The sequence below is a fragment of the Populus alba genome, chromosome 1 (assembly GCF_005239225.2).
Source record: "Populus alba chromosome 1, ASM523922v2, whole genome shotgun sequence".
NCBI lineage: Eukaryota > Viridiplantae > Streptophyta > Magnoliopsida > Malpighiales > Salicaceae > Populus > Populus alba.
Window position 1 is genome coordinate 26,743,803 of NC_133284.1, and position 27,444 is coordinate 26,771,246.

General features: G+C 35.4%; 3 protein-coding genes and 1 pseudogene across 12 annotated transcripts; 2 read left to right on the top strand and 2 right to left on the bottom strand.

Moving 5' to 3' along the window:
• Positions 1 to 1,953: 1,953 nt before the first annotated feature.
• On the top strand, positions 1,954 to 14,070 carry LOC118045344 (uncharacterized). Of its 10 annotated transcripts, none has more exons than XM_073405097.1 (8): positions 1,954 to 2,330; positions 2,443 to 2,483; positions 2,573 to 2,661; positions 2,719 to 2,793; positions 3,194 to 3,335; positions 3,437 to 3,493; positions 5,227 to 7,527; positions 7,619 to 8,022. In XM_073405097.1, the coding sequence occupies exons 7-8, from the start codon at positions 6,503 to 6,505 to the stop codon at positions 7,938 to 7,940; spliced, it is 1,347 nt and encodes a 448-aa protein (XP_073261198.1). In that variant the 5' UTR covers positions 1,954 to 2,330; positions 2,443 to 2,483; positions 2,573 to 2,661; positions 2,719 to 2,793; positions 3,194 to 3,335; positions 3,437 to 3,493; positions 5,227 to 6,502; the 3' UTR covers positions 7,941 to 8,022. The 10 variants fall into 10 exon arrangements, 7 of the variants coding, with proteins under 7 accessions (XP_073261198.1, XP_073261197.1, XP_073261194.1 ...); XR_012168128.1 differs by having other exon boundaries at positions 1,967 to 2,330; positions 2,569 to 2,661; positions 3,194 to 3,283; XM_073405096.1 differs by having other exon boundaries at positions 2,573 to 2,793.
• LOC140955388 (uncharacterized) lies at positions 10,899 to 12,944 on the top strand. The gene is made up of 6 exons (XM_073408056.1): positions 10,899 to 11,395; positions 11,493 to 11,631; positions 11,732 to 11,802; positions 11,881 to 12,154; positions 12,222 to 12,341; positions 12,419 to 12,944. Exons 4-6 carry the CDS (start codon positions 12,152 to 12,154, stop codon positions 12,866 to 12,868), a joined length of 573 nt encoding a protein of 190 aa, XP_073264157.1. The 5' UTR covers positions 10,899 to 11,395; positions 11,493 to 11,631; positions 11,732 to 11,802; positions 11,881 to 12,151; the 3' UTR covers positions 12,869 to 12,944.
• Positions 14,071 to 14,093: 23 nt separating the features above from the next.
• Positions 14,094 to 18,006, bottom strand: LOC140954677 (uncharacterized). Its single transcript, XM_073405105.1, is given in 9 exon segments — positions 14,094 to 14,566; positions 14,696 to 14,845; positions 15,066 to 15,211; positions 15,300 to 15,518; positions 15,642 to 16,100; positions 16,273 to 16,490; positions 16,839 to 16,936; positions 17,074 to 17,213; positions 17,441 to 18,006. Coding segments are annotated over 9 exon segments (1,875 nt in total). The 5' UTR covers positions 17,589 to 18,006; the 3' UTR covers positions 14,094 to 14,269.
• Positions 18,007 to 23,034: 5,028 nt separating this feature from the next.
• On the bottom strand, positions 23,035 to 25,564 carry LOC140954945 (uncharacterized; annotated as a pseudogene).
• Between the last annotated feature and the right edge of the window lie 1,880 nt (positions 25,565 to 27,444).

Consider the following 27,444-nt stretch of genomic DNA (forward strand, 5'->3'; position numbering starts at 1 on the left):
GTGAAGTATAGCCTGGTCTTTTGACATTCATGGCGTGAACCTGTTCAGTAACCTTGTGCTCAACCAGTCCACGTTGTTTTTCTTCCTCACATAAGTGTGAGTATGCTTTCTTAACAGTTGGTAAGGGTTGCATGAGCATGATTTGCCCTCTAATAGCTGAATAGCTTTCATTTAATCCCATAATAAACTGACCAAGTCTCATCTTTTCCTCATTGTTTGACAATTGTTTCATTCCACCACAAGTGCACTGAATAGCTGGACTGCTCATTTTTAATTCATCCCACAGTGTTTTTATCTTGGTGTAATAAGCGAAGATGGAATCCTGATTTTGCTGCAATTCCATTATGGAACGTTGAAGTTGATAATGATGAGAAAAATCACCTTGTGAGAATCGTTCTTGCAAATCCAATCAAATTTCAGAGGGGGTTTCAGCATAGAGAACACTATTGGCAAGCTCTTGATTTAAGGAGTTGAGAATCCAAGAAAGAACCATATCATTACATCGTTGCCATAACATGTATTTAGGATCAGATTCACCTGGTATTGATATGGTTCCATTGATGAATCCCAACTTGTTTTTGGCCCTGAGACTTATTAAAATGAAATGTCTCCACATGGCGTAGTTGGATCCATCAAGAACCTTTGGAACAAGAGTCATGCTTGGATGATCTGATGCATGAATAAAAACGGGATCAGAAGGATCAATGGTTAAAAAGGTCATGTTTGGAAGGGTAGTATTTTTGTTGATACTTGTTGAATCAGTAATGTCCTCCATTGGAGAATTTTTATGGAAGCTTGGTTTTTATCCTTGCTTTGATACCATGAAAACTAGATGATGAAAAAGAATGAAGAACTGTTTTATTGATTTCTTATTAACACAGTGGTGTTTACATCAAGTATATATATACAAACATAAGCCTAGAAAGTAGGAGCCACAAGTGATTGAGTCCAACTCAATCAGTTCAACTATACCAGCTGGAATATTTGTAGCAGATTAACTTCAATAGCAGATCAACATCTTATTATGTACAGCAGATCAACTTCAGCTTATCTTCTCAACAGCTTTAACCAACTGGGGTCCTTTGAAATTGAAGTTTTTGACAAAAAGAAAAGGACCCACTTGGCTTAAATGAAGAGATGTTGCTTTTGCTTGAGCGATTGCAAGATGTTTGAATGGGAAAAGTATTGCAGAGAAGATGAGAAGAAGCCATGGTGGTTGTGTTTGCTCTTGGTATTGCTATCACAGGCACATAAATTCAGTGGTAAAATAGTGAAATTCAAGCTTCAATTGTACAGTATTTGGGATGACTGCCGGGCATGATTCTCGAGCGTGTTTCTCGCATAAAATGTTTATATTTTGGTTGGCGTTTTTCGTGGATTTTTTCTATTGTTCAGGCAACCTGGCACGTGACAAACTATAAATTAATTATTTTCTTTTAGTCCTCTTAATCTTTTATGGTATTCATACCCTTTTTCAATTTATTATTTTATTTTATTTCTATAAAAAATATAATAAAAAAAGTAAAGTGGGTAGGATAGGGAATCTTGGTTATGAAAAAAAAAAAAAAAAATAACAAATTTGAGATGGTCAATAACAATCAAAGGATTGCTTAGTTATTTTTAATACTATAAGGAATAATCACTTAATCTTAATAAATTATAGTGACTAAGTTGTATTTTTATGATGCTCTTTGTAATGGAGTTTCGGATCAAACATTAATTAAATAAAAAATAAATTATAATTTAGTCATTGTGTTGAGTGACGTGTTTAAAAAAACTTATTAATTAATTTTAAAAGTTTATTATATTATAAAAAACATGAAAAATAATTTATTAATTTTTTTTAATCAAAATAATATATTTTTTAATTGTTTTAATTCGATAATCCGGTCCGGTTTGTTTTTTTTTTAAAGCATGTAAAGGAGGAGAATGAAGTAAAGGTTGGCCCACGTTATCTTGATTTTTGTTGCCTTGTAATCTCCCTCCTCTTCATTCTCCATTCCTCACCAGAAGGAGGCAGCAGAGCAGCCAACACAGGCTGACATTATTATAACAATAATAAAAAAAAACGATGTCTCTTTCTCTGCCTCTGCCTTCTCGTTCTTCACAAATTCGAACCCTTGCAATAACCCCAGCAAGCAGAAAGCACAAGTTCTTGCACATTCCACAACAATGGACACCATCAAGACCACTTCAACACTTACACACAAATCACCAATATTATTTATCAAGAACGTCCTTTCAATGCATGTCTCGAAGCCAACAGCAAGAATATGAAGTTGAAAGGCTTTTGTCTAACCTTAACCAGGTCACCTTGAAGAGAGAACCTGGTATCCCAGTTCTGTCTCCTTTTTTTTTTTTTTTTTTTATAAAAAAAATACTTTAATCCGTTCTCTTTGTTGCATGCAATTCTGTCTTCATGTCGTTCCTCTGTGTTTTCAGGAAGTTTATCTAGTGCAATACTTCTGGTTGCTGGCACTACGGTATATATATGTGTATTCTTGTTGGTTGTACGTGTTTATACGCAGTTTTATACTTTTAGCATGGCTAAGTATCTCCATTATCTAGATAGGTGCTGGGATCCTGGCAATTCCTGCTGTGACTCAAGAATCTGGATTTTTGGCCTCTTCGGTTGCCTGCATTCTTTGCTGGATCTTTATGGTAACAATCTTTACCAAGATTAGTTTGGTGATTTTTGCTTTTTATACTACTGTGTAGGTTACTACGGGATTGCTCATTGCTGAAGTAAATGTGAACACAATGTGTGAATTGGGTTCAGGTGGTGTGTCATTGGTAAGTACAGCTAGTATTGAAATTAATTTCTGCAGTTTACTGTTTTGTATCTGTATGAGAGATTTATGATAAGATTAGGATTAGATCAGTAACCGCTGTTTGTGGGCTCTCTTTAAATCTGGCTCGATCGAAACTCTTCCTGTCTTCTGTGCTAAAATGAGATTTGAACACTTTTTAGGTCTCTCATTGATAGTATTATGCGCTTTTAATGAAGAGAGAAATGTTGGAAGAAAAGATTTTATTGCTTGTTATTTTTTCCTATATACTTGCTGAGGATGAGAAAGGGAGAGCAGCTTCTCTAGCTCATGAATTTCAGACACTCTGTGCATTGTTGCTTACAGTTTAAGTTATTTTGACTTGAATTGAACATGAAGAACATTCGTTGTGATTTGTTTTGCAGTTGGTCATACATATTCATCCATTATGCCCTTCTCATCGCTTATGTGGCTCGCTCTTCAGATATTTTGACGAACTTTCTCGGCATTCCATTGTACGAGCCATAATTCTAGCTTTTTAATGTGCCTAAGTGTTCGCCCTAATTTGTATGTCTCACTTTGTTGTTTCATCAGCAGTCTTTGTCAATTAATTTTTGTCAGCAGTTTATGAATTTTGTATGTGCTGACAGGTTGCATTGTGTTTGCAGATGGGAAAGTGCAACCTTATTCTCCTTAGTGTTTGGAGGCATATGCTACTTTGGAAGGTTGGTTATATGTTTCATATATCCTTAGCTTGAGGAATCAGAAGCATCATGCATTGTTTCATACTATCACTGTTTGCTGTGTAAACTTGGAATCATCAATTTCTGCATTGTTCTGTCATGCCTGCATATGGAGCTTCCTGCATTGTACAAAGTTCAAAGCTAATTTTAGAGGTCCGAGACAATTGACTGGATGAGTGCCCCTTTCTATACACACAGCTAAAGTTTGGCATTTGCACTTCACTACGTTGCTGTGATGAAGTTGTCAATCTTGCTCTTCAGATTCTACTTTGAACGGGAAAATAATGAAAAATGATGATGTCTACTTTAAGATGGAGATAAATCTAAAACTTATTCCTTGAGTTTTATTGGAATTCACTTCTAAGCTGGTCAGTTGTAATTGGTGCATGTAGATTTGGTTTAGCATGTTAAAAAACCATGTCAACCTAAAAGTTTAAGTTATTAGATGAGTTTTCAGGATATGATTTATATTATTCTTTTAATACATCCTTCAAGTAAAAATTTTTCGGGCTTGAAACTCGCATGTGTCCACCATTATATTGTGCTATTAATTAATTTTATTAAATAAAATAGGGTGGTGAAATTCAAACTCGTAATCATTTGGTTAGTAAAGCTCTGATCCCATATTAAAGAACTATTTCAACCCAAAAGCTTAAACTATTAGGTGAGGTTCTAAGAATAGTTTTATATTACTTTCTAACACACTTTCTCATGTGAAAAAGTCTTTGAAATTAAAAACGTGCACAGTTTATACTAGTTCGTGCTTAATTCTTATTAATTAGAATGAAAGTGGTGAGATTTAAACTCGCGACTGTTTGATCAGCAAAGTTCTGATACTATACACCACCAAAAATTCGCTAAATACCAACGGACATACCGACGAAATTTTTTCTGTCGGTATTTTTCGGCCGAAATCACCGACGGACAATATTCGTCGGTAATTACCGACCGAATTACTGACAAAAAATTTAGAATTAATGAAAAAAGGGCGGGTAGGTGGCGCAGAGGTTTTGGCGGGTGATTTTTCCGATGGAATCACCGACGGATTTGAAATGCCAGATCCGTACCGGTGACGTGACCGGTGCACCGTTAAAAATACCGACGGAATCACCGAGGGATTTGAATAGCAGGTCCGTTCGGTGACGTGTTGATTGCCCGTCAGAAGTACCGACGGTTTCGCCGACGGATTCACCGACGGAATAAAAACCGTCGGTAAGTCCGTTGGCAAAAGTGAATATATGGCCACTCTGCCAACACTCTCCTCCCCCATTTCTCCTTCTTCTTCCTAATCCTAACCCTCCCCATCTGCAAAATAACTAGCCCCCCCTCGCCCCAAAACAAAAATCTTCCTCATCTCAGCACAACAAGTTGTATTTCTTGAAGTTTTGTGGTCATAGCATCCGTGTTCTGATTTACCGACGGATTTTATCATTTTTTGTAAGTAATTCTATCTTTCAAAATTTTAACATTTAAATGTCAATTTTATTGTTTTTTTAGTATATGTATTTTTTTTTAGTAGATGTACATGTTTTATTGTTATTTCTCAAACAAACTTGTAGTATATGAATGTATAATTTTATACTTGTTATGGTTTGTTTTAGATTTTGTAAGATTGTATTTGTTTGAAAATTGTTAAAACTTAATTTGTAGAATTACCGAATTACATGTTATGTTTTGAAATAATTAAGAGCTTGCTTAATGGGTCTTTTTTATAGAGGTTCGATAGAAGTCATGGATGATCGTTCATGGATGTATCTAGATTCACCCCAAGGATTGCGGAGGATGGATTATTGTAACGGGGTTCAGGGTTTTATTAATTTTGCAACATCTATTCCTAGAAATTTTACTGGAGGCGGTATTAGGTGTCCATGCAGGAAGTGTCAAAATAAAAAGTATCTGCATCCAGATGTTGTAATGATGCATCTTCTACACAAAGGGTTTGTGGAGGATTATGAGTGTTGGTATGCACATGGAGAGGTATTTGTTAGTAATAGGAGAATGAGAGAAACGATGGTTGGGTCAACTTCTAGTGCTAGCAACGTGCATGAAGCGGCAAATGACAACACTAATCCTTACAGAAACATGGTTATGGATGCAATGAGAATGAATCAAGATAATGTCAATCAATGTCCAATCGTAGAAGAAGAACCTAATGCAGAGGCAGCTAGGTTTTTTGATTTGTTGAAAGATTCTGACGAACCATTATGGAATGGCTGCACAAACCACAGTAAATTATCGGTTGTGGCACAGATGTTCACCATCAAGTCAGATCACGGGTTGAGTGAGGCCGGGTATGACAAAATTATTGATTGGGCAAGAAGCATTTTACCTGAAGGGAACAGGCTCAAAGAGAACTTCTATGCTGCGAAGTCCATGATGAAACCCCTCGGTTTAGGATACCAGAAAATTGACATGTGCCCTAACTTCTGCATGTTATACTACCTTGAAAATGCTGAGATGACCGAGTGCATGACATGTGGGCATTCCCATTACAAACCCAGAACTGGCAGGGGGAAGACTCTAGTGGCATATAAAAAACTTAGATATTTCCCGATCACATCTAGACTGCAGAGGTTATTTATGTCACCAAGGACTGCTGAGCACATGACATGGCACCAAACACACGATGCCGTTGATGGTGTGATGGTGCATCCTTCTGACGGCGAAGCGTGGAAACGCTTTAACAGTGTTCATCCTGACTTTTCTGCTGAATCAAGGAATGTTCGACTTGGGTTGTGTACAGACGGGTTCAACCCATTTGGGTCATTTGCTGCTCCCTATTCTTGTTGGCCGGTCATTCTCACAGTTTATAACTTGCCACCAGGAATGTGTATGAGGCCGGAGTTCATGTTTCTATCTACTGTCATACCCGGTCCAAGCAGCCCGGGGCGGAATATAGATGTTTGTCTTCGACCGTTGATAGATGAGCTGGCGTAGTTGTGGTCCTCCGGATCTTTGACTTATGATATATCGAGGAAACAAAATTTCCTTATGAGGGTGGCTTTGATGTGGACTATCAGTGATTTTCCAGCTTATGGAATGCTTTCTGGTTGGAGCACGCATGGGAAACTCGCATGTCCATACTGCATGGAAAACAACAAGGCATTCACGCTAGCAAACGGAGGTAAAGCTTCTTTTTTTGACTATCACCGTCGCTTCTTGCCACTTAATCACAGGTTCAGAAAGAACATAAAAGATTTCTTTGTTGGTAGAGTTGAAAAAGATGTTGCATCCCCGCGTCTTTCTGGTGAAGAATTGCATCATGTTGTATCAGAGTACGGTGACATTGTGTTTGGCCTTCAATCAGGTAAGCAAAAGTTTCCTGGTTTTGGTTTGACCCATTATTGGGTAAAGCGAAGTATTTTTTGGGAGCTTCCGTATTGGAAGACTAATCTTCTCCACCATAACCTTGACGTTATGCACAACGAAAAGAACGTGTTTGAGAATATTTTCAACACCGTCATGGATGTGAAGGGGAAGACAAAGGACAACATGAAGGCTAGATTGGATATAGCTTTATACTATAACCGTAAAAATATGGAGTTGGTTTATGACGAGTCACGGGTTGCAAAACCAAGGGCAAGCTTCGTGTTAGAAAAAAACGCACAACTGCTAGTCTACAAATGGCTTAAGAGTCTGCGTTTCCCGGATGGACATGCATCGAACATATCAAGGCTTGTTAACATAGAGGACTGCAGATTGTATGGAATGAAGAGCCATGACTGCCACGTGTTTATGCAAAAACTCATCCCATTAGCTTTTCGTGATTTGTTGCCAAAGGGAATATGGGATGCACTAACGGAGATCAGTCATTTCTTCAGAGATATATGCTCCAACAAGATGAATGTTGAGCACATTGAGATGCTTCAAACGAATATCATCGAGACACTATGCAAACTTGAGATGATATTCCCTCCTTCATTTTTTGACTCAATGGAGCATCTCCCTATACATCTACCGTTCGAGGCAAAAGCTGGAGGACCGGTCCAGTATAGATGGATGTACCCATTCGAACGGTGAGATATTACAGTTGCAATGGAATTCATATCTTAAAGTATTTTCTATGTTTTTCTTATTTGAAAATACTTGAATTGTACTTCAATGCAGGTACTTGTTTAATCTAAAAAAAAAGGTTAAGAACAAGGCGCATGTTGAGGCTTCGATATCTGAGGCCTATATTGTTGAAGAGATATCAACATTTATCTCGTACTATTTCGAACCTCATCTGAGAACAAGAATCAATCGCGTTCCACGGCATGACGATGGCGGTGAAGTGCCTTCCAGTGGGAACTTGTCAATATTCTCCAATACTGGACGACCCACACCTAAAAATGCCGTAAGAGGAAGATATTTGTCGGAAATAGAATTCAAACAAGCACACAACTATGTTCTATTTAACTGTGATGAGCTGAGACCATTTATTCAGTAAATCTATATATGTGTAATACTAATTAAACTTTGTCAGTAATATACTGTTAATTATATATTGTAATATCATACACTCATTATCACTTGCAGGCAACATCGACAATATTTGCTCTCCAATAACTCACAGCTGACCGAATCCCAGATCTTTCAATTACAAGATGAACAATTTGCCACATGGTTCAGAACACATGTAAGCACTATCACAAACTCATTCTAACGTATGCATGTCATTACGAGATTCTCGTTCATTTACCGTGTATTGATGTACATTTAATTACATATATTTACAAGGTTTATCAAATGGGAAGGAGTGCGCCCAAGTCATTGTCTTCACTAAGCCTCGGCCCTGAAAGAAAAGTTAGGTGCTACAACGGGTATTTTGTCAATGGATATGTTTTCCATACTAAAGAATACGGGCAAGGAAGAAAGACATACAACTGCGGTGTTTGTGTTAAGGGATCCACAAGTAGCCAGTTAGAAGTTGACTACTATGGTATATTAGAAGAGGTCGTCGAACTGCAATATCATATCGAGCAGAATAAAGTGTTTTTATTCAAATGCTATTGGTATGACACGACGGACAGAGGAATCAGAGTTGATCCGCACCATGGTCTGGTCGAAATCAACTCAAAAGCTAGACTCCGCAACATAAACGATGTCTTTGTTTTCGCAAAGCAATGTCAACAAGTTTATTACACATACACCCCTTCATTTAGAAAGGATCGTTCAAGAGTTGATTGGTTTTCCATTTTAAAAACGAAACCACGGGGTCGTGTCGAGGTTGTTTAGGATGAGAACGAAGACACAAGTGTGCGAGATGAAGTCTTTCAAGTTCGTGAGTTGGTTGAACCATATCGAGTTGCTCCTTCGATTGAATTGGAAGAAAATTCAAATTTTCGAGTTCTCGATGATAGTCTTGTTGATATTGACGGAGAGGAGTTGAATGTTGTTCTCAGCTCTAGCGGAGAAGCAAATGTCGATGAAGAAGATGATATCCATATTGAAGATTGCGATGAAGATGATGACAATTCAACTGATGAGGAAGAAGAAGAAAATTCCGACTAATTATGAAAATGAAGCCCTATGTAAAAACATTTGTCTCATGTAATTTAGATTATAGATGATGTATTTTTTAAAACAAAATATTTACTGTTTAAGCAATGTGGTTATTGTGTTTATGTGCTGGACAGTTTATCAGTTAAGTTTCTGCAGGAAGGTAAACAGGCAATACAAAGACAACCTTTCTTGCATCATGCAATCTTACCGATGTCCATACCGACGGATAGTGATCCGTCGGTATATCATAGAGAGTTCAAAATTAATTACGCGAAATGCCACCAACACCGACGACATTACCGACGGCTTCACCGACACATACACCGACGGATTATATTCCGTCGGTATATCACAAAGAGTTCAAAAATATTTACAACAAAATGCCACAATCAGCGACGGGTATACCGACGGATTCTAGTCCGTCGGTATCTCACAGAGAGTTCAAAAATATTTACAACAAAATGCCATAATGACCGACGGATTCACCGACAGATTTGTCGATGCTAATACCGATGGAATAGATCCGTCGGTAATTTGTCGGTCACACACATTACCGACAGAAATACCAACGAACCGCGTGATTTCCAAAGTGTGTGAATTAATGCGCCTCTGAACTTGTCATATTACCGACGGAATCACCGACGGACTGCGAAAAATATGGAGGGCTTTTAAAAATTCGGGGCGAAATTCAAAAAATACCGACGGATTTTTGACCTGTTACCAATGAAATTTTTTACCTTTTACCGACGGATATTAATTCTGTCGGTGAGTCCGTCGATAAAACTGCCCTATAAGTTCCAGCCCCCGCCGCTTCGCCTCATTTTTTCTTCTTCTCCCCGCCGCTTCGCTTCTCCTCTGTTTTTCACCTCAGATTTTTCATTTTTTTCCCCTCAATCCTTAAACACTTTCACCTTTAATCTCTAGCAAGATTTGGTGTTGTAAATCTTCATCATATTAAAAGGTATGTGTTTTTTTTCTAATTTATTTTATTTTTAGTTTTTTTTTATTTTTTGTTGTTTTGGTGTTTTTTGTTGCAATGTAGATAAAGTTTTGAATTTGACACATTATTAAGGTATGTATATTTCGTTCCTTTTCTTGATGTAGGTTTTTTTTTTGAATTTTTTGAATATTTTTTGTTGTTGTGTTGTTAGAATTGTTATTAGTTAATTTAACTTAGAATTAGTTAAAGTTGAATATTTGAATTTTTTTGAATTTTTTGAATTTGTTGAATATTTGTTAATTTAATTGTTAGTCTATATTTTTTTTTAATTTATTGAATATAATTTATTGTTGTATTGCCTATATAATTATTGATTAATTTATTGAATTAATATTGTTAATGTTGAGTTTACCTTAGAATTAATAATTGCGTTTGTTGGAATAATTATCGATTTCCAATTTAATTTATTTACTTTTAATTTATTTTTAGTTGTTTTTATTTTTGTTATTTTCTTGTTTTGGTGTTTTTTTTGGTAATGTAGATAAAGTTTTGAATTTGTCACATTATTAAGGTATGTATATTTCGTTCCTTTTATTGATGTAGGTTTTTTTTTTTGAATTTTTTGAATATTTTTTATTGTTTTGTTGTCATAATTATAATGATTAATTTGTTGAATTATAATTGTTAATGTTGAATTATAATGATTAATTTGTTGAAGTATAATTTGTTGAATTTATTGAATTTATTTTTTGTCATATTTTTTTATTGTTTTGAATATAATTATTGATTAATTTGTTGAATTATAATTGTTAATGTTGAATTGTAATGATTAATTTGTTGAATTATAATTTGTTGAATTTATGTTTTGTCATATTTTTTATTGTTTTGAATATAATTATTGATTAATTTGTTGAATTATAATTGTTAATGTTGAATTAAAATGATTAATTTGTTGAATTTATTGAATTTATTTTTTGTCATATTTTTTATTGTTTTGAATATAATTATTGATTAATTTGTGAATTGTAATTGTTAACGTTGAATTTATCTTAGGATTAATAGTTGAATATGTTGGAATAATTAGTATAGATTGGTTCAATTGGTTGTGGCTATTGTTAATATTTGCAGGTTTGTGGATTTGGGTAGTATCCAGTATAGGGGAGGTGCTGCCGATTTTTTTTTAACTTTTGAATTTTATTATACAATTATTAATATAAAATTGTTTAGATGCGCAAAATGAAAACCAGAGCTGGTCGTTCACGTCCAGTCGAATAAAGTTCGTTTAGCAGCGATGATGATGTTTCCTTAGGTGCCTCTCAAGAAGAGGCACCTACACCACCTGCGCCGTCAACCGATGCTGCCTCTTCCAGCGATGTTTCACATCGCAGAAGCGGCGTGCCTTCAAAGCGGAATCAATTTACCTGCCAGTACGAGGCACCGTGGAAGGACGATCTTTCAATGTAAGTTTGTTAAGGTTTTAGTTTTTTATATATATAAAAAAACAAATTTAAAACATAATTTATGAAGTAATCACAAATTAATTTCATTTCTTTTTAGGTTCACAAACATTAAGGCTGCCCGAGTAATATCATCGGCGTTTAAAGCGTCGATGGAGATTCCATTGTTTCAATGGAGTCAGATATCCAGACATCCTGAATGGATGTCTCAAATCAATGCATGGTTTCGTAGATTTGAGGTTCGTGTTAATATATAATTTTCAGCTTATTTCTAATAAATTCTAGTTATAATTGTAAATAAATTATTAACATTTTAAAAAATTATTTTTTTATATACAGCATCGATTCTACTGGGACGATGAACATGACACTGTTGTGAGGAGGGTGTGGGAAAATCACGCGGCAATTAGGTAACATCGAAAACAATACGACTATTTTTTACATAATTATTTATGTTTTGAAATGTAATTTTTTCGTGCGTGAATTAGGTTGCGTGATTTTTGGTATGACACCCAGAAAAAAGCAAAAAAAACAGCGAGGGATAAGGGGTTCCAAGGCTGGAACGATGTTGCGGTTTGGAGGGATTTCAAACCAATATACATCCCGGAAGATATATGGCCGCACTATCTTTAGCACGTAACGTCTGAGCGGTTCACTCGACGCTCACAGTCCGGTGCTGGCAACCGGAATCGGCCAATTCATGGCTCGGTGACAACGCACACCGGCGGCTCCGTTCCGTTTTCTGCACATGCGAAACGGATGGTAAGATTAATTTAAATGAAATATATCGTTCAATTAATTTGTTGTTAATACATTTTTTTCATTATAGGCTATGTCTCTTGGACGTGAGCCGAGCCCTATGGAGCTGTTTGTGGAGACGCACGTGCGAAGTCATGACTGCCAAAAGGGGACGCAACAGTTCGTTGACAACCGTGCTCAACATTTTGTGGTATGTTTGTTCAACCATTTTATTTTGTAAGTTATTATTATGTTTATTGAATTGAATATGATGATTTTTTTTTTCAGGAGACCTATAATAATCGGTTGAGGGAGAGATACGGGGACGATCCATCGACCCATTCGGAATTCGATCCGGATTTGTGGATGGAGGCTGGATCGTCAGGTGGACCCGATAAAAATCGAGTTTACGAGCTCTCCAACACTACCGCGGCCAACTTGCGGTCGACCGGTACTGCTTCAACCGCTGGGAGCTCCCAATCTGTATCGAGCTCCCAATCTAAGGAGTTTGTGGCCTTGCAGCAAAGGTGCGACCACCTATCAGAGGCATACACACAACTCAAAGAAGAGCAAAGATTGGCGAACGAACAACACAGAACAGAGTCTAAACAACAAAGAGCGGCCTATGAAGAGCTTCGGCAAATGGTCATGAACATGACACAAGGTGGAACATGTGCGCCTAATCCTTTTTGGCCGCCTAACCCCCATCCTCCTCCTCCTCCTCCACCTTTATATTAATTTTTAATAAACATTATTTACATTTAAAATTTTGTTTAATGTTTTTTTGAAACACATTCATTTTGTAATGAATATTATTTCACTTTGAGTTTTTGTTGCTTAATATAAATTTTATTTGCATAATTGGTTTGTATTACCATTAATTTATATTATTTTTTCAAAATAATTAAAAAACAATTAAAAAAAAACAATTACACAGGGATTTACCGACGGAAAAACTCCGTCGGCATTGGACAGTGTCTGCCACCGTCACCGACCATCACTGACGGAACAACTCCGTCGGTATAAATTTACCGACGGAAATATTCGGTCGGTATAAAATATCACCGACACTTTTGCCGACGGAGTTAGTCCGTCGGTATTTTTATAACACCGACGGAAAATATTCTGTCGGTATATTCCAAGCGGGAAACTTTTTTTTTTTGGCGCGCACGGTCCATCGGTAAAACCGTCGGTAAAAGTTTTTTTTGTATTTCCGACCGATATAGCGACGAAATGTGAAATCACCGACAAAAGGTATTCCGACGAGAGTATTTCGTCGGTAATATAGTCGGTAAATACTTTACCGACGAAAGTTCTATCACACACCGACGGAATATTTCCGTCGGTAAAACTGTGAAATCTTGTAGTGATATTAAAGAACCATCTCAACCTAAAAACTTAAGTTATTAAATGAGATATCAAAATATGATTTATATTATTTTCTAAACATATCATACCATAATTTTTGTGATTTGATACAAATATATGATGATATATGCATCTCTTGCATCTTGAATTTTGGCAGGCTTTGTAGAGGATCAGATTTAGTTCATGTTTCGTTTGCAAACATCTCTATATCTCTCTCTCTCTCTTTATTTTTTTCCAGTAAATTGAATGAAGAAAAGATAACTTCAAATTCAATTTTATTACAGCCAGCGCTTCATTGGAGCAGTCAATGGAGTTCTAGTATTTGGAATCATCATTTCTTTTACATCTCTTGTGGTAATTCTCTTTATGAATGTATTAATTTCACCTTTTGTGTTTATAGACGACTACAGATTATATGATCTTCACTGCTGAATAAAACGCTATATGTGTTACTTAAGAAATATTAATCCATTGACGACGTTAATCATGTGAATTCCTTGAACAAACAACTTGCATATGCACTAAGCGGGTTGTCTTCGATGGTCTGATGTGAAAAAAGTGCAGATCATGAAGGAGAAAATCACCGTAAGGTTTTGACAATCAAAATCTTTGTTTTGATGTTGATCTTCGAGATCTAGCTATAAACAGCTTCACATTTAATCATCAATTCCAGTTCTCCTATGATAAGGCAACGGTCATAACAGTTCGGAACTACTCCACGAGCATTCAAGTATCAATACAGATCAAACTGAAAAACACCACAACTGATGTTTAGTCAAGCATTTCTGAATAAGATATTCTACTTCCAGATTTCTCTCTCCACATTTTGTCACTCTTCACACTACTTGTGGGGCTCCTACTGAAACTTGCTGAATTAAACGAAAATGAGCTGCTAGCTCGGCTTTCATCGTCTATTTCTACGCTGAAGCTGTCTCTTTTAAATGATTTATCATACCTTCGAAATCCATTGAATTCAAATGTGCTGTAGAAGTAAGATTTGGCTGCAGCAAGATCTTGAATCACTTGGCATGGTTTTCTCTCTGTTATGCATTCTAGCGCAGATGCCACCTGAAAGGAAATAAGTAGATAAAATGTATTTTAATTCCTTGCATAACAATCAACCATCTTTTGTCATGCTGATTCCTATGTATGATTCTTGTTGCGATTGGATTTCATTGACAAAATCTAAGCAATTACCTTATCCAAGGTTAATCGTTTCTTAGGATCGTTACAGAGACATTTCTGTGTCACTAGACCAATCCAGTAAAGCTGTTCAGAATCAAAGGAGCTGTCAATTCTGGGGTCGAGTATTTCAAGAAGCCTCTTGTCTTTCAGAAATGGCCTTGCCTGTTCAAGAATCATTGTGGAAAATATGTAAATAATTTCAAGCATGATTACTTTGATAAACTAAAAATTCTGCCCAAATTTGACAGTTTCCTGTTAAGATGGGATTTCTCATACAGTAACACATTCTTAAGGTGGAATTAAATTTTTCTAGTCGTTCTATTTGTAGCTATTTAAGTTAGGAATCAATTTTCAAAAGTTAAATGTATGGTATTTTGGTTACCCATTTCACAAGACCTTTCTCCCCTGGCTTCTTGTCTGAAGCATTCCTGCCAGTGATCAGCTCCAGTAGGACTACGCCAAAGGCATAGACATCTGTCCTTGTTGAAAGTTTCCTGTTTTCTTGATATTCTGGGGCTACGTATCCATCTTCAAAATCTATATCATCTGATGGATTTTCTGTTGAGATGCCGAAATCTCCAAGCTGATTTACGACAAAATATTCAGTTTCTGAAGCATGATGACAAAGGGTGTGTTGATATTGATAGAATAGCGTTTTAGTATCTAGTTTTGAGTCATTACATTACCATTGGTTCAAAATCATGATTTAGAGCAATGTTACTTGTTCTCATGTTTCCATGAATTATGTTGTTCTTATGCAGGTAGTCTAAACCTCTAGCAGCACCCATTGCTACCTTCATCCTTTCTGTCCATGTCAAAGGTAAGGGGCAGTGCTCTGCATCATGCAAGAGATTTCACTTTGTTTTCTTCTTAGAATTATTGAATTTCAGGGATACAAGAAATTGAGTTTCTGTTTAAAGATTGAATTGCATGTTCATGTTGAATAGATTTCACTTACTTGATATGTGATGATTAACTGAACCATTGCATGCATACTCGTATACAAGCAATCTGACACTTGGTTCTGTACAGGATCCCAGTAGCATGAGCACATTGTCATGTCTAGCTTTCTTGAGCAGACGGACTGCTGATTTGAAATTCATTTCTCCTTGATGGCTTGAAGATTTGTGTTGCTTGACAACAATTTTCAGATTATTGCTTAGCTTACCCCTGCATGCAGTAGCAATTCCACCTTCATATATAGTGTTCTTTGCTGAAAAACCATCTGTAGCAGCTTGAAGTTCTTCAAACGTGAAGTGCCTTATCCATCCACTATGCGGTCGCCTAATCTTGCAAAGGTTACATATTGAATTTTTAAATGTCACTTCAGGTTGCCATTCTTCCACCACCACTTCATCTCCGCCGCTGCTCTGTGTTAGTGCTTCAACCTGGCTTGGTTGAATGACTTCTGTTTGCCCTATCAATGGATCATTATAAATATTCTTGTCTTAGAAAATATTTTTTTGAGAACTGTATCCAAGACATCACAAGTGTACTGTAAACGCAACAAATTTTGGTCAGAAAAGCATGAGAATTTATGCAAATGCGAACCAAACTGTGAATGCATATGCGTAGACCTACAAACTTACTTGGATGGAGAAGTTCAATGCTGAAAAGCTCTTGATGCTCTAGGGATCCGGGAATCATTTCATCATAAGATAGACATATGTTGCGTACTCTTTCATTTTGATTGGCTTCTGTAGAATCTTCTGGTCCTCTCAATTGTTCAATGCTGTTGTTGCGTTTCATTCTTGATATCCCACACGAAAGCTTTTGGAGGAAGTATTTTCTGTCTTTCTTCATTGTTCTGTGAAAGGATCTGTTAATTTTACAGTTTTTGATGAGCATCACAGGCTGTTTAGAACATCAATCGTTTAAGAAACAAAAATATATTATACAAGATGAAATAATTAAAATTAAGAGAAACCACAATATCCAACAGCAAATCAAGGGAAGCATAAACATATCTGATAATTCAAACATTTTATGTTAATTAGTAACTCTCTTTTCAATTTCCAAGCCATTGAAATTGGGAATTTTGAATTGAAATGCAGACATGCACTCGCTACTACGCATATATATATAGAGCTTAGCAAGAGTTGTATATAATTAACAAGGAGTGAACAAGTTTGCAATAGTGCAGTCCTATTTGCACCTGTCAAGTATAATCCATGTTGCCTTCAAATCTTGAGCTATCTTTAAAGCAACTTCCTTTGGTGAAGGCCCTGTAGCCACCTCTATCTTCAACTCAACCTGGGATTTCATGAAAAAGTTTTTATTAGATGTTTCAGAAATACCATGATTAGAACTCAAAATTTTCAAAGCCTGCCAGTGACCCCAGGACAAGCAGTTCATCCTGAGGTGCATCTTCCTTAGATTCTGCTAAATACCTTGTGTATTTCATACAGCTTGGATAGCTCCTTGAGTTCCCCATGATTTTCATACTCATTTTTCTTCCCTGTAGCTACCATGTCAACAATATTCTGATTTACTCCGAACGTGGAACTGTCTATTCTGCTTTTGTATCCCACTAAAAAATGTAGAGAAAAGAAACACACAGTACTAAATAAATACAAGAACAGATTCATAAGCGAAAAGGGCATAAAATCTGCTTTAGTTTTTATTATTAAAAACTCCCAGGAATTTATTGATCGAGAACAATTTTTCGAACAAAAGGATTTAGCCCCATGATCAGCTCATCCAGAATCAGCATTTATATCTTGCCTTGCAGAGAAATTCTGGTGTAAGTTTACTTACAAGGGATATTGACCAAGTGAAGAACACCAAGAAGGGTGAGCATATCTCCAGGCTTAAGTGATAACCCATGCAGTGCCCACTTGATGGCACTTGAACTAACTTCCCCTGATGCATCTTGGATCACCAAAACCCTCTGAGCTCCTTCCATGGACAACAAAATGACTAATTATTTCTTTGTAAATTCTCTACAGAAGAACATTTGGGTATCCAAAGAAGCACATAGTTTTACTTTTTATGATGTTTCCTAGCGTAGAGGAGGACTACTGGCTCGACTTTTCAGCTGTCAGTATATATGTTTTGTTCCGTCCAAGGATAAGCCACCTCGATTCTTCACCAAATGTCGTGTTTGTGTTTGTATATTATTAAGGCAAAAGGACAGGAGATCACTGAGAAAGTTGTGGTAAGCCCTTAGGATTAAGTGTTGAGGAACTCTACCAGCACGACCATGATAAGAGCAGCTGTTGCTTTCTCTGATCATCGGCATATTTTAATCTGATCATCTTTTGTCGAGCAGTCCTCCTTCTTTGCTTCTCTTCGTTTTGTCGAGCAGCAGTTGCTTTCTCTGATCATCGGCATATTTTAATCAAGTGGCTTTTCGGTCGACAATTTAATCTTTTGAGTATAAATATTAAGGTGGAACGAGTCACAGTTCCGGTGGTAACGTTCTCTCTCTCTCTCTTAATCTTTTGAGTTTAAATATTAAGGTTAACAATTTAACATCCATTAAGATTTTAGTAAATTTCTCCCTCTAATATTATTTTAGAAGAAAATTTAGTTTTAAATTACAAGTCTTTAATATTATTTTAGAAGTCTCTGGTCGGCATATTTTAATTAAGTGGCTTTTCGGTCGACAATTTATAATCTTTTGAGTATAAATATTAAGGTGGAACTAGTCACATTTTCAGTGGTTACGTTCTCTCTATTTTTTTTTAAATCTTTTGAGTTTAAATATTAATTAAGGTTAACATCCACAAGATTTTGGTAAATTACTCCCTCTAATATTATTTTAGAAGAAAATTTAGTTTTAAATTACAAGTCTTTAATATTATTTTAGAAGAAAATTTAGTTTTAACTAACTCATAAACTAATAAAAAATACCAGTTATTTAAAAAAATAGTATTTTTTTTCCGACCATATATGGGGAAGTGTTTAAAAACACTACACCATTAAATAGTTTTACAGACGGATTCGGTCCGTCAGTGTGAGGCACATGACCTGTTGGTAAAAAAATTACCGACGGTCGCACTAATGGAATCTGTCAGTCGAAATTTGGATTGTCGGTAATTTCCGATTACATCGCCAATTCTGACGGTAATAAAAAAAAACCAAACACCGACAGACCACCGACAGTATTACAGATGGCGAAACGCGCCAAAAAAATTACTCGTGAGAATTTTACAGACGGAATAAGTCAGTTTGTGTTTCCAATGGTGTTTACCGATGGACCATTTGTCGGTGATTGTGGCATGGGCGGTAAATATTTCTAAACTCCCTATCAAATACTGTCGGAATATATCTGTTGGTAATAGTAATGGAAATTACTGACGAAATATATACGTCGGCGATTGTGGCATGGACAATAATTTTTTTGCAAATCTCGGTAAAATACCGACGACATGTTTCCGTTTGGAAATTCGTCGGTATTTATTTAAAATACAAAAAAAAAATTATTTATTAACAGGAAAAAAAATTAATAACCAAATAAATTTTTTTTAAACATTAAAAATATAAAAATAATGTTAAATAATATTCATCCAAATATTCATTACAAATTTAATGTTTTAAAAAATAAAAATAAACTAAAATAGAGGAGGAGGAGGAGGAGGCTAGTTGTTGCCGGGACCGTACAACTAAAAGGGAGCACTTGGATCATCAACCATCTTTGATCTAATCTCCATAACCATTTGACGGAGCTGATCATAATCCATTGAGAGGTGTTGATATTGTTGTTTCAATGCTATGAACTCCTCTGACTGGGTGCTTGATACTAACGGAGAGCTCCCAACGGTTGAGACACTATGGGCCGATCGCAAGTTTTCAGCTGTAGTGTTGGAGAGGCCGTACACCCGATTTTTATTGAGTCCACTAGACGACCCGACCTCCATCCACAAATCCAGATCAAAATCCAATCGGTTGAAGGATCGTCCCCATATCTCTCCTTCAACCGGCTATTATAGGTTTCCTGATTTTTTTTTAAATCATTATATTCAATTCAAGAAAACAATAACATATGAAATCAAATGATTGAACGAACATACCACAAAGTGTTTGGCACGGTTGTCCATGTATTGCTGCACCCCCTTTTGGCGGTTTTGACTCCGCACGTGCGTTTCTACAAATAGCTCCATTGGACTCGGCTCGCGTCCGAAAGACGTAGCCTGTAAGAAAAAAAAGTTGCAAGTTAAATATATTTATAAGCAACAACAAATTAATTAGCAATATATTTCATTTAAATTAATCTTACCATCCGCTTCGTATGTGTGCTAAACAGGACGGAGCCGCCAGTATGCGTGGCCACCAAACCATGAATTTGCCGGTTCTGGTTGTTGGCTCCGGACTGTGAGCACCGTGAGAACCGCTCAGACATCACGTGCTCAATATATGCCTCCCATTTATCTCTCGAGATGAATGGCGGTTTGAATTCCCGCCAAACCACCATCTCATTCCATCCTTCAAGATCGTTGTCCCTCACATTTATTTTAGCCTTTTTTTAGGTGTCATACCAAAAATCACGCAACCTACTTCCACAGTAACTAATTAGAATTTAGAACATAAAATTAAAAATTAAAAATAAATATTATTTTTGATGTTACCTAGTTGCCACGTGATTTTTTTATACCATCCTAACAATATTGTTGTCCGCGCTATCTCAATCAAATTTATTATGTGTATATAAATAATTCATTTAAAATAAAAATATTACAAGATATAAAATTATAAAATTATTTATTAAAAATAAATTGGAAATTAAAAATTTACACCTACCTGAAATCGCCGAAACCAGACATCAATATTAGGTCTCCACTCAGGATGTCTGGAGAACTGACTCCATTGAAACAATGGAATCCCCATAGATGATTTAAACGCCAATGTTATTGTCCTGGCAGTCTCAATGTTTGTGAACCTGAAATTAAATAAAATTAATAAAATATTAATTTGTTGTTTATAAATTATGTTATAAGTATATATAAAAAAAACTAAAACTTAAATAAACTTATATTTAGAGGTCATCCTTCCACTATGCCAGATACTTGCAGGTGAATTGACCCCGTTGTGAAGACACACCACCTCTGCAGTATGAAAATGCGTTAGAAGAGCCAGCATCACAAGTTGACGCGGATGCCTCGCCGTGATCAGCACCTAAGGCGATGCCCTCCTCACTACTAGAAGAACTAGCATCATCCGTCTGCTGGTGACGTGCTGTAAATTTTATTCGACGCATCTACATAAATGTATACAAATTGTTACATAATTTAACTTTGATTATTTTAAAAAAATTCGGCGGCACCTCCCTATACTAGAGACTATCCACAGTTTTCAAACCTGCAATCTTTACAATAACCACAATCCTATTGACTCAAGCAGCATCATATATAACCTAACATCTATAGAAATTCAATCATTTAAAAAAATTCGGCAACACCTCCCTTATACTAGAAATGACCCACAGTTTCCAAACCTGCAATTTTTACATTAACCACAATCCAATTGACTCCAGCAACATTATATATACAACCTAACATGTATAGAAATTCAATCAATTAATAATTACACAAATATTGCAAAATCAACTCTACACAACCTAACATCTATAGAAATTCAACATCTATATTTTTTCAACCAACATCAATACAAATTCATGAATAACAATTAAAATTAATCAAAATAATAAACAACATAACAAACAATAATATCCTAGAATTAAGATAAACTAATTAAATTTAATTCTATATTTCAATTAACATTTAAAAACATAAATTCAACAATAACAATTATTGCAAAACAAACAATAATATCCTAAAATTAAGATAAACTAATTAAATTTAATTCTATGTTTCAAATGACATTTAAAACATAAATTCAACAATTAAAATTATTGCAAAACCAACAATAATATCCTAAAATTAAGATAAAACTAATTAAATTTAATTCTATATTTCAATTAACATTTAAAACATAAATTCAACAATTACAATTATTGCAAAACAAACAATAATATCATAAAATTAAGATAAACTAATTACATTTAATTCTATATTTAAATTAACATTTTAAACATAAATTCAATGATAACATTTATGGCAATACAAACAATAATATCATAAAATTAATAAATAAAAAGAAAAAAAAAACCAAAGAACACTACACAAAACATCCTAAACATAAAACAAAAAAACACTACATAAATTCAAAATAAATTTAGGAATAAAAAATGCTTACCTTAATAGTGTATTGATTTGAAGATTTTCTCTACAAACAATACACAAAACAAAGAACACCAAAAAAATAATCATAATTAAAATAAAAAAAATAAAAAATTACAAAGATAAAGAAAGAAGAATAGATACCTTTTAATATGCTAGAACTAGCACCAAAAGAACACAATCTCTTGCAAAAAAATAATATAAACGGAGAGGAGAAGAGAAATAGAGATGAAGAGCAAGAGAAAAAATGAACCCAGAGGGGGGGATTCATATTGCAATTTTTCCGTCAGAATTACCGATGAACATTTATTATTGTCGGTGGCATTAAATTCCGTTGGTAATTAATTGATTCCGCACCAAAAAATTTGAAAATCTCGCCAGACTTTTCAGTCCGTCGACAAATCTATTGGTAACTGCGTGTCAGAGCATGGCCGTCTTGGGTTTGCTTCGTCCGTTGGTAAATGTGCCAACCGACCTGACGCTTTGATAGGCGTGTGCTTCGGGCGGTACGCTACCCGTCGGTATTATTGTCGGTGGCATTAAATTTCGTCGGTAATTAATTGATTCCGCACCAAAAAAATTTGAAAATCACGCTAGACTTTTCAGTCTGTCGGTAAATTTGTTGGTAACCGTGTGTCAGAGCACGGGCGTCTTGGGTTTGCTTCGTTCGTCGTTAAATGTGCCAAACGATCTAACATTTTGATAGGCGTGCGCTTTGGGCGGTACGTTACCCGTTGGTGAATCTGTTGGTATATCCATCAGTGATAATGGTAGGGGCTGTAATGTTTTTTCAACTCTTGGTCAAATATCGACGGGTGCCAGTCCGTCAGTATATCCGTCGGTGACAGTGAAAAAATTTTGTAATTTTTTTGCAACTCTCAGTCAAATACCGATGGGTTCCATTCCGTTGGTATATCCATAAATATTTTTCAACTCTCGGTTTATTACCGACGGGTGCCAGTCCGTTGGTAATTTCGTTGGAGAAACTGTCAATATTGTTGCAGCTTCTCCATGTATTTCTATCTATCGTCCTGCACAAAATCTTGAATTGCAAACTTACAACACACACAACACAATAACAAGAGCTGACAATTAAAGAAGAATAAATATTTCATGTTCCAAAATATCATCCTTAATATTACATTATAAAAATAATGCTTTACAACATGCTTAGTTAGAATTTTCATCTTCGTCCTCAATTGAATTGTTATCATCAGCTTCATCGCACTCTTCAATGTGGTTATCATCTTCTTCATCAACATTCTCTAGTCCATTAGAGCTGAAAACGACATTCAAGTTCTCTGCGTCAACATCAATAAGACTATCATTGAAAACACAAAAATTCAATTTTTCTTCTAAGTCAATTGAAGGAGCGACTCAGTATGGTTCAACCAACTCACTAGCTTGAAAGACTTTATTTATCACACTTGTGTCTTCGTTCTCATCCTGAACAACCTCGACATAACCCCTGGGTTTGGTTTTTAAAATGGATAACCAATCAACTCTTGATCGGTCCCTTCTAAAGGAAAGGGTGTATATGTAATAAACTTGTTGGCATTGTTTTGCGAAAACAAAGACATCATTTACGTTGTGGTGTCTAGCTTTTGAGTTGATTTCAACGAGACCACAGTGAGGATGTACTTTGATTCCTTTGTTAGTTGTGTCATACCAATAGCGTTTGAATAAAATTAAACGGATATTTTGTAATATTGACGTACAATTACTTACATTGCAAGAGATAATGGGTTTGTGATAGGATTTACATGTGTTCTAAACCACATGGCAAATTGTTCATCTTGTAATTGAAAGATCTGGGATTCGGTCAGCTGTGAGTTATTGGACAGTAAGTATCGTCAATGTTGCCTGCAAGGTTGTTCCAAATTATATGAGTTTATGGTATCACAAAACATAAATAGTACACTCTTGACAAAGTTTAAGCCAAACATCTACTTACTTAATAAAACATCTCAGCTCATCACAGTTAAATAGGACATAATTGTGTGCTTGTCTGAACTCTATTTCAGACAAATATCTTCCTCTCATGACATTTTTAGGTGTTGGTCATCCAGGATTGGAGAATATTAACAAGTTACCACTTGAAGGCACTTCAGCACCACCATTATGCCGTGGAACATGATTGATCCTCAATTTTAAATGAGGTTCGAAATAATATGAGATAAATATTGAGATCTCCTCAACAATATAGGCCTCACATATTGACGCCTCAACATACGCCTTGTTCTTAACATTTTTTTTTTTAAAGATTGAACAAGAACCTGCATATATATAAATATATAGAATTAATAAAAAATTATCAATAAAAAAAACAAAAAAAACATTTAATTATGAATTACATAGCAACTGTAATATCTAACCTCAAATGGTAAATGTATGGGAAGATGCTCCATTGAGTCAAAAAATAATGGAAGGAATATCATCTCAAGTTTGCATAATGTCTCGACGATATTCGTTTCAAGCCTTTCAATGTGATCAACATTCAACTTGCTGGAGTATATATCTATAAAAAAATGACTAATCTACATTAGTGCATCCTATATCTCCTTTGGCAACAAATCACAAAAAGCTAATAGGATGAGTGTTTGCATAAACACATGGCAGTCATGACTCTTTATTCCATATAATCTGCATTCCTCTATATTAACCAGCATTGATATGTTCGAGGCATGTCCATTGAGGAAACTCAGACTCTTAAGCCATTTATAAACTAGTAGTTGTGCATTTTTATCTAACACGAAGCTTGCTCTTGGTTTTGTGACCCGTGACCCATCACAAATCAACTCCATGTTTTTACAGTTACAAAACAACGCTATATCCAATCCAGCTTTGATATTGTCACTTTTCTTCCCCTTCACATCCATGACGGTGTTGAAAATGTTCTCAAACACGTTCTTTTCAATGTGCATGACTTCAAGGTTATGGTGGAGAAGATTGGTCTTCCAATAAGAAAGCTCCCAAAAGATACTTTGCTTTACCCAATTATGGGTCAAACCAAAACTAGGAAACTTCTGCTTACTTGATTGGAGACCAAACACAATGTCACTGTACTCTGACACAATATTAAGCAATTCTTCACCTGAAAGACGCGGGGGTGCAACATCATTTTCAACTCTGCTAACAAAGAAATCCTTTTTGTTCTTTCTGTACTTGTGATTCGATGGCAAGAAACAACGGTGACAGTAAAAAAGAAGAAGCTTTACCCCCGTTTGTTAGCGTGAATGTTTTGTTGTTCTCCATACAGTATGGACATGCTAGCTTTCCATACGTGCTCAAACTAAAAACCATTCTATAAGTTGGGAAATCATTGATAGTCCATATCAAAGCTGCTCTCATAACAAAAATTCTATTTCCTCGAGATGTTATAAGTCAAAGCTCCAAAGGACCACAACTGTGTTAACTCATCAATCAACGAACGAAGATAAACATCTATATTCCGCCCCAGACTACTCGGACCTGGTATGACCATAGATAAAAACATAAACTCCGGCTTCATACACATCCCCAGTGGTAAGTTATAAAACATTAGTATGACTGGTCAACAAGAACAAGGAGCAGCAAATGACCCGAATGGGTTGAATCCGTTTGTATACAACTCAAGACACACGTTCCTTGATTCAGCTGAAAAGTGAGGATGCACACTGTTAAAGTGTTTCCAAGCTTTGCCATCAGAAGGATACACCATCACTCCATCAACCGCATGATGTGATTGATGTAATGTCATGTGCTCAGCAGTCCCTGGTGACATGAATAACCTTTGCAGTCTAGGTGTGATTGAGAAGTATTTAAGTTTTTTATATGCTACAAAAGTCTTTCCTCTACCAGTTCTGGGTTTGTAACGGGAATGCCCACATGTCATGCACTCGGTCAGCTCAACATTTTTAAGGTAGTATAACATGTAAAAGTTAGGGCATGTGTCAATTTTTTGGTATCTTATACGACCAAATGATTGATGTCTTCTCCCAAGTGTAAGAGTGTCGAATTAATAAATAACCCAACAAGACCGGGGTCGAACCACAAGGAGGTTAATTGTATAAATTATAGACAACAACAACAATACAACAGCAACAACAACAACAACAATAATGATAAAGAAGAAGAAGAAAAAGTTGATGAGAACTTTGAGATGAAAGATTAATGTAAGGATTAAACAATAATAAAAACAAATGTTAAGGTTAAAGGATCCACTAATGATATTTCAAACAAGTATAGTATAAACTCTTATTATTCAACTTGAAATCACACACAAATGAGGTTCCAATCGGATGATTTGTCATTAATAGCTCATTATAAATTGTTGACATGATCATATTAATTATCTTATTTAAGTAAGACCAAACTTTTAAATATTGTCAGGAATTGATGATGCTAACTTATGTTAACAACAATTCGAGTTCCTTTCATAGCACAAGTATAGGTTATACCATATGGTTGGGCTATGAGAGTGCCAAGCATTTGTTGTTCCAAGTGTTATACAACACAAATCTAGATTAATTATTTAACAAGCAAGGTATTAAGAATTAGTAAGATAAAAAGATGAGACATGTTAATATTAAACATAAAGTCCATGTTGAGTTTACACTATACTTATTCTTACACCATTAGTGTAACCTTTTCACCTTGACATAATAAACTTAGCTAAACATATTGAACAAGATAAACATAAATAAACAAAATAAGAACATAAATAAGGTACAAGTTAACAAAGGAAAGGAAATGAAATGAAAAATATAAACAAGATATTAATGAAAGCAAAACTTAAGAATTATAAAAAATATAAAGAGAGAGCAAGAGCAAGTTCTTGATCTGAACAACCATGCTCTTAAATGCATGGCAAATGCCTCCTTTTATAGGCCAAAATTTGGAATTATTGATTTGATGACTAATTGTTGAGTGGGTGGCCAACTCTTGACTTGGTAAAAATCCTTATCTTCTTGTCTTTCCATCCATATAAAGCAGACCTAAATCCAAGATCTACAACTCCAGATATGACCCAATTACCGAACAGTGTTCCAGTTTGGACTGCACCAACATCTCTTTTCTAAGTTTGGCCCTCTCTTTGTCCTTTCAATTTCAGTACTTAAACTCATCAATCAATCTTTTCATTTATATGATAGACCTGTATTTAAGATGAACATTTACCATAAATTAAAGGTATCTTATATTATTAGATATGTTATTATAAAACATGCTTTAGTTAAGGAGTTATTGATACTTCAAGTGCAAAATGATGATATAAAACCTTGATAAAAATGCACTTTTAAGTACTAATGACACACCCCAACCAGCTTATTACTAATCCCTAGTAATCAAAGCGTTAAAATAGAAAAATAATTTGCAAATTCCACAAAGCAAGGCATTTATTATTCAACTTCCATTAATCTATCCAGATAAACAAACTCTCATAAATTCATATATCTGCTCAATACCTCTTAAACAAGATACTAATAAACCTTCCTTTTGTGCTCAATAAATCAACACATAGTTATAGGGTTTTACTTGGAAGAAAACAAAATTTTTGTTTTAATGTTTAAGATTAACTTCCTTCGGTTAGGATTATTATTA